A 14197-nucleotide genomic window follows, 5' to 3' on the forward strand; every position below is an offset into this window, starting at 1 on the left:
ATGGCATACATGCTTCCTGGCGCCGCAGTCCATACTGCACATGCGCCGCCAGTTGCGGTGTACATTCATGTACAGTTACGTCAAGCGCTATGGCCTGAGACTATGCCTGTGGGTACTGGTTCTACTCGCGGCCCACCACATGTAAGCTGGGGAGATATGGCTCAATGCACGCGCCTACACTCGGAAGAGAGGTGCGTCAGTCGTCTCATTCGACATGTGAAAGGTAGCGATAAGGCCCGCGCATGGAATCGCAGGTGTATCTCGTCTCTATCGATGCTGTATTATTTAGTCGAGGTCAGTTTTCGATATGGTGACGACGGACGAAGGCTAAGAGCCCAAGAGCCTAAGACGGATTGGCATGTCTGCCGAGATAGCCTACGTTTGAGCCTCAAGTTGCCTCATCTAGCTTCCGATACTTGGCGATAATTGTCGGCCGGATGGTTCTCGCCGGAAACGAGGAGCTATCGATCGGAGCTGGTAGACTCCAAAGGGACTCATCAGCATCGCCTGCCCTGAGTCCCTGAGGCTCTTCATTTGCGGATGCCCCAGCCGATTCGAATGGCTGTTCCAAGGCGCCGAAGCGATATGCGAGCTAATCAGATATGACATCACTAGCGCAAAAGACCCTCAAAACTCTGCAACACAGTTCCACAGCAACACCAACCGCGGCCGTCTACCACATGGCGCGCATGGGACGGCAATACTTTGAGACCGCCTGAGATGCAGGAGGCCCTGTACCGTGACTGTCATACCCACTATTATTGCAACATTACCAGACTACTTGTCGAATGGGCATCGAGAAACATGCCACAATCTCTCACCACATGTCAGAAGCGCACGCCTGGGCTCTCCCTACCGCTATCGAATTCCGGTGTTGCAAAACCGTCCCTTGCCCTCAATCTGCCCGAGTGACGCCATAGATCTACGCAATGCCATCCAACAGAATCCCAAGCCATACCCTTATCGTTCAGGGTCCGGCACATTTACGCAGAAGCGCAGTGTACCGTGCCGCTAGAGTTGCAGTGGACGTTTGAGTAGTGTAGGGGGCGAAGTACACACTACCTTGTCTCTTCGGTATAAAACTCTGGGTATCTGCGCGCAAACCAACCAGCAACCCACCTCCACAAATCCACATACCCACATACCCACAGTTCTCTCCGCTTCCTTTGAGGGGTTTTCTGGAGACATTACCTATCTATCGGGCTCGCAAACTATAAAGGCTGTTGGACTTCCAGCGTTTTCAATCTTGCTCAAACCACAACTGTATAACTCCTTGCAACAAACACACGTTGCAAACTTCCTCGAACCCAAACACCACACACTCCATCACCATGTCGGCACCTTCTCTAGCAGCCCCTGCAACGGGCATGCGCCGCCTCTCTGCCAGTGAGGCTACCAGCGAGAACATCAAGATGGGCCCAACCGTCGTCGTCCCCCCACAACATCTCATGGCCCCCTCATCAAAAGCATCAGAGATCGCCAGTGCCTTTGAGACCGCCAGACATCACCTTGACGCTGCCAACACTCCTGGATCTCCTGGCTACACTCCCCCAGAGACATCAGTTACGGACAAATACGCCTTCGCTTTTGGTATGTTAGTCACCATGGGAAAGCAAGTTATTTCTAACGCATCCTAGATATCGACGGTGTCCTCATCCGAGGTGGACGACCCATCCCTGAAGCCGTTGAAGCCATGAAGATGCTCAACGGTGAGAACGAGTACGGCATTGTTGTACCATACATCTTCGTTACAAACGGTGGTGGCAAGACTGAAGCCGAACGCTGCGTGCAACTCAGCAAGCAGATGGAGATGGAAGTATCACCTGGACAGTTCATTTGCGGGCACACACCCATGAGGGAGATGGCAGAGAAGTACAACACCGTCCTCGTTGTTGGAGGCGAGGGCGAGAAGTGCCGCATTGTCGCTGAGGGCTACGGCTTCAAGGATGTGTAAGTTGGTCCGTCACTTCTGTTCATGACATCGACTAACATTGCTCCAGCGTTACTCCAGGAGACATCATCAAAGACAACCAAGATACTACACCCTTCCGCAAGCTCACTGAGGAAGAATACAAGAACTCGCGAGTCCGCAACTTCGCTGAGGTCGACATTGACGCCATTTTCGTGTTCGCCGATTCTCGCGATTGGGCATCGGATCAGCAGATCATCCTCGACCTGCTGATGTCGAAGAACGGTCGTCTCGGAACCCGATCTGCCAACTTTGACGAAGGCCCACCAGTCTTCTTCTCCCACAATGATGTCGTCTGGAGTGCTTCGCATGACCTTACCCGTATTGGTATGGGCGCTCTCCGTGTTTCACTCGAGGCCATGTTCAAGGCTGTCACTGGCCGCGAGCTCAAGACAACCGCATTTGGCAAGCCTCAGATTGGCACCTTCGAATTCGCCACCCGCCTTCTTGCCGAGTGGCGTCGCGATACCCACGGCATCAACTCGGCTCCTTCAACCGTCTACTTTGTAGGTGACACACCCGAGTCCGATGTGAGGGGTACCAACGAGTACAACGAGCACACCGACTCCGCAAACTGGTACTCTATCCTAGTCGAGACTGGTGTCTACCAGCGCGGCACCACACCTCGCTTTGAGCCCAAGGCTATTGTGAAGAACGTCCTCGACGCCGTCAGGCACGGTATGGAGCGCGAGTACAAGAAGGCTCTCCGGGAGAGCATGATGGAGACTGGTGTGCTTGAGGAGTAGATGTCTTTTGACTCTCTTCTCTCTTTCTCTTCTTTGCTTTCCTTTCTGCATAGCACGGCGTTTGGGTAGTACCTCATTTGATTTCAGCAAGAGTCACTGCAGCAGTCGCTATAGATGATAGACATAGCTAGATCGCGCAATAGTAGACACAAACACAATTCATACAAGGCAGGCACAAATTGCCTCGTCACTTCAATCAGCCAATCTCTCTATTGCACATCCTCACTTTGATCACTAACGAAGAGCATCGCGTGTTTCAGACCAAATGACCATCTACATGAACCAACTACCGACGTCTGCATTCGCAAGCAAGTCGATCCGGCCTTATTCATCCCATCACCTCGCCTACAAATGCCTCAACGATAGATCCTACCAAAAGGCAGCGAGCGAGTGTCGGCGGCAACTTCCGATTCGATCACTCCCACCCGGAATGACGAGGAGCGCAGCGCCGCGTTACCCGGCACTTTCCACACGGCGCTCAACACCGCGAAGCTTGTATTGCGAACCGCCTGAGTCGGGCCGAGGTGGCTCGTAGTCGCCGGTTAGTGCGGCCAGCGACCACTTGCATTACGACGGCCTCTATGATATCAGCCCACGTCACCAACGAGAAACGGCCGAGAACAGCCTCGCCGATGGGATCGCGATGAGAGCGAGATGTGGAGTGAGACTGTGTGAAGTTGATTGTGGGTGTTGTGGGCTGGAAGGATTGTGAGAGAGTCGATTGCGTGACTGTCAATGGCGGAACGTGTTCCGCAACTGTAAGAGGAAGTTGCGAAGACACGGTTAGGTCCCTCATCGCGATTTCGTATCTGGCTCCACTACTACGAGATACTGATACGACGGCATGTGACATGCATAGGTGGACCATGTCCTCGGCACGGATAACACATCTTCCAACGGCCGTGGTGTACCGTATGTACTGTAGAGCACAGCACAGCAGCTCGGACATGTTTCGAATCGATCGACGAGGCGACGTTGCAACATGGGCCACATGTGGACCCCCCTCATTGCGAGGGGCACACGTCGAACGAACCATCCTCATCCCACTTTCGCGCGATCTTATCGTTTCTCCAACGGGTGGATGAGGGACGACCGGCGGAATTGTGTTACAAACAATTCTGAGACAAACATACGGCTATACTCTAAACTCTCGAGATGAGCCCGACACGACACTGACAGTCTGAGTTCGCGCTTGACTCATGGCCCTGGACCCCGCGACTCGTTTGACAACAGCCGGCCGCCGACGATCTGGGGTGGCCTTGCGGGCAATGCTGGACGTCAAATAACGAGGAATTACCTTGCGCGTTCTTTCAAGGCTGAAGCATGTAGAGGTTGGGGGGGTAGCTGGTCAAACGTGAGACCAGTGATCCTGATTGACAGCCAATCTGACACTGAAGATCCCGTCTGTCTCATTTTCCCTTTCTGGCAAGTGAGCAGATTTTACCGTCTCCCCGCTGGCTGAGGCGTTTTGGTTCTCGTCGGTCCGTAATGAAGCCTTGCGGCAGGCTGTTCGACCTGCGCTGATAGGTATGCTGGACCCTGCAGCTGAGGGTTGCAGATAAGCGGTCGCTAATGCAAATGGCCGATGGTCCGCTCGGCAGTCAACGTGTACGCTCTTGTACAGAGTTCCATGTGATGTGGTACGTTGGGCTGGGAAATTATTGTCGTACGTGAAGATGGTACTGCGTGAATCACTAGTCAAGGCCAAGATGTTGGTGAAGGTTTGGCTGAATGGTAGGTTTCTTGCGCTACTCGAATCCGATTGGCGAGCCGGCGTGTAGAGGACTCAACGAAAACAGAGACCACATTCCATACACGTGTGCATCGGTGGATTGTTTTGTCACGCGTCAGATGTTTAGTTTCAAACATCACTCCACTGTGGAGATCTCGGTGCCACGAAAGATGAGAGAGATGGGTGGTATTGGTATATACGGAAGGAGAAGAATAGACAACGAGAAAGGTTTGGCGATATGTAACCACGTCCCCTCACTCAGAGCGCTCTTCGTAGGCGTTGAGACTGTAGAACCAGTCCAGCTTGTCTCGTATAGCCTCTTCAGTGTAGTCCGCGTCGTCGATGTTCTTTGGTCGGAACTTGGGCTCCATGGGATCGATGAACATGGTGGAGTTGTCGTAGCCCCATTTCTCAAGGTTCGTGACATTGAATGCCACCATCATGCTGCGTGTTATTAGTATGAAACTTCGTGACTACCGCATCCGACAAAACTTACTCGTGGTCTTCGTGGACGAGGTTGTGACAATGAAACATGTAAACACCTGCCCACGGTGCATAGCGAGCCACAACCCTGACGACTTCACCAGGAGCGATCCACACAACGTCCTTCGTACCCGCTGCTTCATATGGCATCACCTCGTTACGATTCCCCGTACGAGACAGCACTTGGAAGTCGACCAGGTGGATGTGAACAGGGTGCGAGGCATTTCCACCTCCGTGTCTCAACTCCCAGATCTCGTCCTCGCCCAGGACAGGTCTTGTCAAGATGCGGTTCTCGATGTCTTCCCAGCCTACACCGTTGACAAGCCACTCGCCGTCGATTCGCGAGAATTTGAAACTCTTGGTGACGTTGGTTTTCGGAGGAGGAGGGATGTAGCGAAGGTCGGATGGTATGGGGTCGTTGTTGGTGCAGTCTGTCACGGTGTCGCCGACTACGAAGCGCATGACGCGATCAGTTGCGGCGAAGTCGAGGTTCCCTACCATTCCGCGCTCGTTGAGCATTGTGATGTTCTTGCCTTTGAAGTCGGCGAAGTCGACGACGATCTCGTAGCGTTCACCTTCGGAGATAGCGAAGCTCGATGTGTTGACGGGGTGGGAGAAGAGCCCTCCATCGGAAGCGATCATAGTGAAGTCCACGGTCTCTTCAGTTGAATCGTCTTGCAGATATAGAACGAAGGCTAGATGCCGTTACTAAAGTTGCAACTGGGGGATTTGTGGGGTGACTTACAACGGCTGATAGTACCGTCAAGGATGCGGAAGCGATATTTGCGTGGCTCAACATTCATGTACGGCCATGGTTGACCATTTCTGTTTCTGGGTCAGCTCAAAAATCAACTATCCAGAGTAATGTGCGCATACACATGAATCACATCGCCCCACAGTCCAGTGTTGTTGTTCGTATCGAAAAGTAGCGAGCCATCAGGATTGTATGTCTTCGCGCTCAAGGATAACGGGATATCATGGTCACCAGTTGGCAACCCGAGGACCTTCTCGTCTTCGTCCGTTATGATGTAAAAGCCAGAGAGGCCCCTGTATACATTTTCGCCGGTCTGGCGCTCAGTATGGTCCTGTTAAAAGTCAGCATGTGGGTTACAAGATAGAAAGAGATCAAAGGAGACTGACATGGTACCAGATAGTTCGAGCGTTCTGTGCGTTCGGATAGTAGTAGTCTTTGTATTGACCGGGGAAGGCGTAATCTGCGGCCCAGCCATCGAACGGAGCACGGTTGTACTGTCCATGGACATGAACAGATGAGTTTGTTGGGCCGGTGTTTGTATATCGCACTACTGCCTCTGATAACTGAATCAGCTTTGACTTCATAGACAGAATGAAGCCGAGACCTACCTCGCCCTTTTCGCATCATAAATGTCGGTCCCGGTGACGACCCATCATATGTGTATAGAGTAGTGGCTGGTAGATTGGGGTATATTTGTTGGGTGGCAGCCTTGACTTCCACCTCGTAGTAGTCGATAACGGCGCCGGTAGTCTCATTGATGTAGGTGCTACCCGCTGTCAGCGTTCGGCCACTTTCATCACGATGAGTACTTACAACTTGGCCTCCTTCACAGCAGGTATTGGTAGGGGATACTGGAAGATCCATGTGTATTCTGGGCTGTCCCATCTTTCGGTCTTATTGTTTGAGGGTATCGTGTCATATGGTGGTACGCCGGTCGGGCTAGGAATTGGAATGTGTGAAGGCAGAGTTACGTTGGCTAAAGGAGTGGCACGTATGCTGTGTATCAAACAGCCGACGAAAAGAAATGAACGAGTGACAAAGGGAGAATGCATCTTGGGAAGGAAACTTGACCAGCCTGTTTCCGCGGATGACGAGGCATCTCAAAAGCTTTAAGGAGAGAGCGATCAAACATTGTTGTTGACGTATGAGAACAGAACCGATCGTTTGATGAGGCATGGGCCATGTGATAGATCATGCGTATCTCGCAAAACGAAGGACAGGCGCAGGGACTGTTGTGGCTGACTCCCAAGCATGCGGATCAGTATGTAGTGACTCCTCTAATCGAGCCAGGATCCACCATCTTGGGAAAGGAAGTTAAGGAGAGTTGGGCCATCGAAGATTGCACGTTGAGTTGAGTTGAGAAAAGCTCAGAAAAAGAAAGTCAAGGGGGTTCTGCGGCGGCACGCCACGAGGCTGTAGTCAGTGTAGTCGGCATCATTAGATCTGGACACGAGAAGAGCGCTATACTGTTCTCCATCACTCAATACTTGAGCCGGGTGTGTGATTACAGCGTGGCGCACGAGTTGATGTCGTGAACAAGGAGCTGCGATGATCTGTGGACCCTTCCCGCGTGCAGAAGATGTCTAGGCTTAAAGCGGTAACGCTAATGCTTTCTTTGGCTGCTCTTCCTCCTGACACTGCGGTCTTCTCACATTGTAACCGCACGCAACATCAACGCTTGCGCAAGACCCTGACACTACCTTTACATGCGTTCTCTTATCTCTGATCGCCATTTACGAAGCTTATCATTGCGTGTCAGTCCCTCCCTCGTGCCCCTCCTATCTTTGATCAACACTTCGCGAGATGCTGTAGCTCGGCCAAGCAGCGCCTCACGGTCTCCTCATCTCTCAATCTTGACAAAAAGCACCACGATGTCTATTCTTGCTGCATAGCCGAGCACTAGCACGATAACGAGGCTGAACGCGAGGCCCCGAGTTATTGGCATGTCGCACCTTCCACACTACCACCGTGCTTGTTGCCATGATCGGCATCACGGCTTCGAATACCGCATTTTATGTGGTGGCACGGCACGGCACGCTCTATGCATCTGGTTCGGGAGATTGCCACCGTTGACGCGGTAGGGCCACGAAGCGGCAATCGATAATCGAGATGGATAATGCACGCCCTCCAGGTATCGATATTGCCCGTTTGGAATTTGTGCACCGGTATCTCATGGCTGATTATTGTTTTGACGATGGAGCCAAGTCATGCGTTAATGCATTAAGAGGCCCGGTTTCCTAGTGTGAGAAGGTACACGAAGTTGCGACTTTGCAAAGCCTATCATTCGGTACATACCATTCGGCGGAATGCGCTGCAAACATCAGCAGTCGAAATATGTTTACATTTAACTAATGTAGTCAGGTGAGCAGCACGTACTGAGAGTTCTTTTGTACAGATATCACCATTGGGTGGTAGCATTCTTGATCGGGAACTATTTTAGCAAAGTAACCCTACGTGGGGGAGAAACAGCAAGTTGGAGACTATGGTTAGACAATGACGTCGTATCGAACTGAAGCAGTCATTCGAATTTCGGCCTAAAGCACTCATCGCCTTCGGGCGCTAGAGCTTTTCGAGATGCCTAGTAAAACCCATAGCCTCCAAATCCTCCGCCATAACCACCGTATCCTCCGCCATATCCTCCTCCGTATCCCCCTCCATATCCGTCATCGTACCCACCACCGTATCCTCCGTATCCACCGTCAAACCCTCCCCCATATCCACCGTAACCTTCATCATATCCGCCATATCCGCCATACCCATCGAATCCTCCATCATAGTCATCAAAATATCCACCAGGAGCATAGTCATCATACCCATTATCATACCCAAACATTCCTCCAACGGGCATTCCCCGTTGAAACCCCCTCGCATAAGCTTGCCCTCCCATTTCCACATCATCGTATGCATCATGGAAACCCTGGAAATGTCCCATGGGGAATCCTTCTCTCATACCACGTTGATCCCAGCCGGCCTTCTCAGCCCGCTCACGGCCTGCTTTGTATCCTTTTTTGGGGTGGCGTGGCATGTCGCCCGTTGGGGGATCTTGGCCTGGCAGCCAGTACTGTGCTGTGGATGTGCGCCCATTGTCGTCTTCATAATGGTGTGTCCATGGACCTTCTGAAGTAGCATGGGGGCTGGCTGCGAAGGCGCCGTCTAATATGTGTTGCCGGCTTGGTGCCTTCTTCGATTTCTTCGCCATTGTTGATGGAGTTGGTGGGTAGTTTGTTTAAGTAATGTGAGTGTTGCTAATTTGCGAAGTTGGAATGTGTGCTGAGAGAAAGGAGAAGAACCAAAGAGTAGAATATATACTATATGTTGACCTGTCGATGACGATACCACGTTTTAGTGACTCGAGGTCGTGCTGGCAAGACCTTGATGAAGAAAAGCTATGCGTTTGGTCAAAGTGCGACTTGGCTACGACAACATGATATGGTGCACTCTGTGTTCGATCAGTTAAGCATCTGTGAATCCTGCATTTCTCCCTGTTTGTCCTCGTCATACTTCTCGATTAATTTGCATCCATACAAGCCCATCGCCAGTGAAAGGTGGCTGTTACGTGTTTCAGTACTATGATGTTGGGCTCCAAATGATTAGTCAAGCTTAGATAATGCAATCCTGCTGATCGAAATATAGTTACCGTATTGCGGTCATAAGCCCAGGGTTCATTTGATAGACAAATTGGACGCTATACTACTCAAACAGAACCTCAATAATAGCTGTATCCGCCATACCCACCATGACCACCATAGTCACCATAGCCACCATATCCGTCAAACGCTCCATAATCGTCGTACCCATCATACCCTCCACCATAATCATCATATCCCCCGTGACCATACCCTTCATACCCTCCATATCCGCCATGGAAGTCGTCATACCCACCGTACCCGCCCATGCCACCACCAGTGAAATCATCGTAGCCCCCATAGCGATTATACATATCACCATGAAAAGCACCTTGCTGATACATGTTGTCGTATCCATAATCGGCACCCTCTTGGTATCCATCGTACATCTCATCAAAGTTTCCTTTCCTGAAGCCGTATTGTCCACCTTGAACGTAGCCGCGGCCGTACCTAGTAAGACGTACAAGTCAGCACGGCGAGAAAAAGATGCGAAAGAAGAATCGAGTCTACTAACCCGGCCGCCCTTCCGCCCATATGATTCTCATAAGCCGCGTGAGCATAACCCATTTGACCGGCTTCGTCGTAGGTCGGCTGCCGTTCGCCGCGACGACCACGGCGTGGTGCATCGATGTGGCCTGAAGAGTAGTCATGGGTTCCGTCGTCGTGTGTTGTGTGACTCATTACATAGTCGCGGGGGTCGTTCGGGTCGTAGCCTGCGAAGGGGTCGGGGTGGTCTTCTGTGCGGCGGGATCTGCGAGAGCTTTTTCGGGCCATGGTTGTTGATCTGTGTGATTGATGGTTCTGGAGGTCGCTTGAGAGGTTGTGATGAAGAAAATAGTAGCTGTGGGAATGGAGAGAAGAGAGAGTAGGCTCGACTTTAGAATATAGACGATTTATATGCGCATTGCTACGACGTGTTCGCTGACGGCGATGTTGAGATCCTCTCGAGTGCGAATTATCGCCAATTCAACAACTAGTGACGGCGTTGACATATTGGAGAAGTGACTGACGCAAGGTGTTCCAGCGGGTAAAGACGAACATGCTGATGATGGCGCGCTTGTTGTACAATATAGAGCTGTACCTGGCCAGGGTGTTGAGCAGACGAAATCATAGTGCTCGTCGCCAGGTGAGGCCGCTGAAGCACTCGCTGAGTAGAGTTCTGTGAAGCACACACGTTGCTACCATTTGTTCGCAATGGCGGACACACCAAATCGACTTGAATGCAAAACACTCCAACACAGTTTTTGTCACAACCGCCTCACCCGACCAGAATCTCATCGAAGTCCTTCGCCACCGCAACAGTACCCATACGCGGCTCGCTCGTCTGCTCTTGAAGCCTCACAATTGTTTCACTCCTCCACATATGTCGTCTCCATATGTATCCATCAATATGGAGACCTCACCTCACCATTGAGCAGCGATTACCTGGCCAACAAGCGAGCTTGCCGCAAACCAACGCGCGTCGCCATAAACCTGTGTCCTGCCACCATCGAGGACCCCACGCAACCGTTGCAGCAAGCAAAGCGGGCATGCCCGACGGCCTGATCACCCAGAGGAAACTAATCCCGAGTCGCGTAGAAATTTGAGACGCTTGATCCCACGCGTGGTTGCCGCAAAGATATCCATGTCCCGTTCGTGCATGGCGGGTCCTATACGGTCCGATAACAAAGGCCCGACGCGGCTGATCTATGCTGGCGATCGCGATCGTGGAGGAGCGGTACATGTGAATGTAGGAATACTGCGATCGAAGATTGCTGATTGATTTGTGTTGGGCTGTGGTTGGGTTTTCTTACTGTAGTCGTAAGCAAGGCTGTTAGTGCTGGGCAGGTTACTTTGACAACCTCCACCTGGTGGACGAGATACCTTGTCGGTTGCTCCAAATTCTTGGGTCAACATCCCACGCTGACGTTCTCGACGCCTGTCTCTTCATAATCCATGACGGAACAGTCTCCTGCGTGAGTTCATGCTATTGATGGGAGACCTGGCGCAGTTGCATGTTGCACGTCTCCCCGCCATGCCATGCCTAGACGAGAAAGGTTTCCGTGCATGTAGTGCTTGACCGCATCTAGGATGGACTCTTGAGAATGCTCCATGTATCTTTTTCCATGCAATCCTTGTACCGTTAATGGGAAGCCGGCGGTGAAGTGGTCCGCGCCCACCTAGGAAAAAAACGGTGTTCAGTGATTGCGCTTGTCCGCCTCTTGATGTCAACAATGACGCATAGGTACAGATGAAGATGACGATGCAATCTGACCTTAACCTTCTGGATCAATCGTTGCATAAGTTGACTACGCACTGCGAGCCGACGGGTTGGTAAGATGAGAAGTCGGTGAGAGGATCTGACCACACCCTCCGCAAAAGCCCACGCGGCATTGCGGGGTCGCAGATGATGCGGCTCTCAAGTGGGGTTGTGGAAGATACTTGTTGATGTGCGCACTGCATTTCCGTGGTCGTTATGATGTGGAGAAAGTTCAGCTGTGAGGCGGCTCAAGGGAGACTCCCGATGCATCGTCAAGATGACTTCGAGATTGTGTGGAGCGCCGCATCATCGAAGTGTATGTCCGGACCATCGCGATGGTAAGATTGTTGATGTTTACATGCTCTTGCATCTTGAGGTATCCTTCATCCAAAGGAGCAGCGGAGAGCGGAGGGAGTCTAACTGCATGAGGACTAGCCTTGTTTGCGCATCCCAGATCCCAGCGCGACCGCCGCTGACGTAGTTTTATTCAATCGTCATTTTGACTTTTCGATCCCCAGTGCCTTCCACATGCGAAATGATTGGCGTTCCTGAAACACATCCCCATCGCTCCCGGACGTTCCTGAATTATGTTCGACTTACAAATCGCGCAGACTGTGGAGTAAGATGTGGACCTGACTCTTTGCGACAATCGAGTCGACATTTTCCCAGACGAGGGTCCGACGACGACCCGATTCTTGGGCCTTCGATTCGTGTGTCGTCATATCATCCTGAAATAACACTAGCTACGGTTCGAACCAAATTTCGCAAGATTATGGCGTGAGAGGCGCAATGGGAGAGCAAGCGGTGAAAGAGCGGCAAACGTACGGCCACGTGCGTCGTACTTGGTATGCTAACAACTGACAGAGTTCAGCGAGTTGACTTGGGCAGCGTACGCTAATGCCTCTCGCGCCTCGTGAAGTGGAGGCAGAGTCGATACGAAATACCTATCGTGTGCCGTCTTGTGGAGTTTGAAAAATACCACCGGTTACTCATCATTACCTGGACATGCACGTACTACTGCACCAATCATGCTCTAACTCATTGTATAGTAACCGAACCCAATGCATTGGACGATAGAGCGGCTTGCGACAAATGACGAGTAGCAGGTGCGGCTCTAATCTACCCTGGAGTACGAGCGATTGGCTCGAATGCAACTACTGCAATGTCGACTCAAGACGGACGACCAAGCGAGTGGTATCTTCGAGTTGATTTCCCTGATCTTCATGGACGCACGCACGTGATCTGCAATCATCTCGGCGGTCCACGAGTAAGAGGCTACAATCGCACCACTTCCTCTATCTCGAGGTTTCCCTGGCTCTCCCAGCATATACACGCGTCTCTCGCTGCATCACTTCCTTCATCACGCGTCATCAAGGTGCCACGACCGTTGCGCACCACATATTTACTGACAACAGCATCGATGCCCGGGAGCTCGCAAACAACCGATGCCGAATCCCTGCATAACTCTTGACCCACACACATGGCATTTACTCGGCATCTTAGATCCGTGAAGGAAGGCGCACGGGGCACAAGCCTACCACACCACACCAACCAACGGCTTTCGTATCAAAAGACGCAGGGAAGCCGGCCCCAAAACGAAATAACACGGCGATAAGAAAGACCCTGTTTTTCTGTAGCATTCCTTTGCGATCTTGAGCGGGCTGTGCAAAATTAGCATGTGCTGGCAAACTAAACGCAGTCCAACTTTAATCTCTAGTGCAGCTTGCGTTGGGTAGATGTGGGTTTAGGACAACAAAGAGAAGGAGATTACCAGCACATTTGTTGTACAGCAAGGCCCTAAGCTCAACAACACAAACAATATGCGCAATACATGCATATTCCCGCAAAAACAACCGCCCATGCGCAACATGCAACACATCAATCACGGTTCCCCTCGAAAGCATCACGTCCAAACCCCTTCCGGGCCAAGATCCTCCACCCGGCACACTTCACCCCAAGTAGCAATCCACCATGAAGATCTTTCACAGCACTGCGGGGCACCTTGCGCTTGGCAAATCTCACATCCCCCATCACCCATTCAGAATAGAAGGATGATCTTTAGTTAGACCATCTTCCTTTGTTCGCAAACACATGCAGGTTTACGCGAACGGCGATGGCGGACCACGCCAATGTCGCCGTCGAATGATCAACATGAACAGCGATATCTCAGCTGATATATGGCCATGTGTTGGCGATGATCGAAACATGTGGTCAACGGGCCGTCTAAACCTGCTTTTCGACTATCCCTTTCCCTTGATTTTTCGAAATCACGATTGACCCGGAAATGTGGTGGTAAGTGCCGCTGGATGCGAAGCGAGAGTGCAACTGCAACCACAGCGGTAGCGGACCTTGGTCACATAGTAGTAGCCCATGATTAAAACTGCCAATGCAAAGCCGGATTGGATGCAGACAGTAGATTAGGGAATTTCCAAACTGCAAAGAAAGAATCAGGGTCCGCTCGCACGGGTCTAGTGGACGCTACGATGCGTTGGCTTGCAACTCTAGTAACTATGGAGTGATGTGGGGAATATTCTGCATTTCTCATTGCCGTGGTTGATTACATTAGGAAAGTGCAGGGAATCACGTTAGCGGTAGTAACAGCGACTCAGTACACGTCTGTACACACGTCCGCTGGTTTCGGCGGCTAG

The 14197-nt window shown here is 51.6% G+C and overlaps 2 protein-coding genes across 2 annotated transcripts; one reads left to right on the plus strand and one right to left on the minus strand.

The window, feature by feature from the left end:
* Positions 1-1331: 1331 nt before the first annotated feature.
* Positions 1332-2715, plus strand: J4E87_004394 (uncharacterized protein; the record flags this gene model as incomplete). Its single annotated transcript, XM_049376015.1, has 3 exons — positions 1332-1590; positions 1638-1950; positions 2001-2715. The coding sequence occupies 3 exons, from the start codon at positions 1332-1334 to the stop codon at positions 2713-2715; spliced, it is 1287 nt and encodes a 428-aa protein (XP_049234224.1).
* A 1986-nt stretch (positions 2716-4701) lies between these two features.
* Positions 4702-6736, minus strand: J4E87_004395 (uncharacterized protein; the record flags this gene model as incomplete). Its single annotated transcript, XM_049376016.1, has 7 exons — positions 4702-4891; positions 4944-5625; positions 5676-5755; positions 5807-6015; positions 6071-6240; positions 6293-6450; positions 6498-6736. The coding sequence occupies 7 exons, from the start codon at positions 6734-6736 to the stop codon at positions 4702-4704; spliced, it is 1728 nt and encodes a 575-aa protein (XP_049234225.1).
* Positions 6737-14197: the final 7461 nt, after the last annotated feature.

This window comes from Alternaria ethzedia (assembly GCF_023757985.1).
Source record: "Alternaria ethzedia strain BMP 0044 chromosome Unknown scaffold_8, whole genome shotgun sequence".
Lineage (NCBI taxonomy): Eukaryota > Fungi > Ascomycota > Dothideomycetes > Pleosporales > Pleosporaceae > Alternaria > Alternaria ethzedia.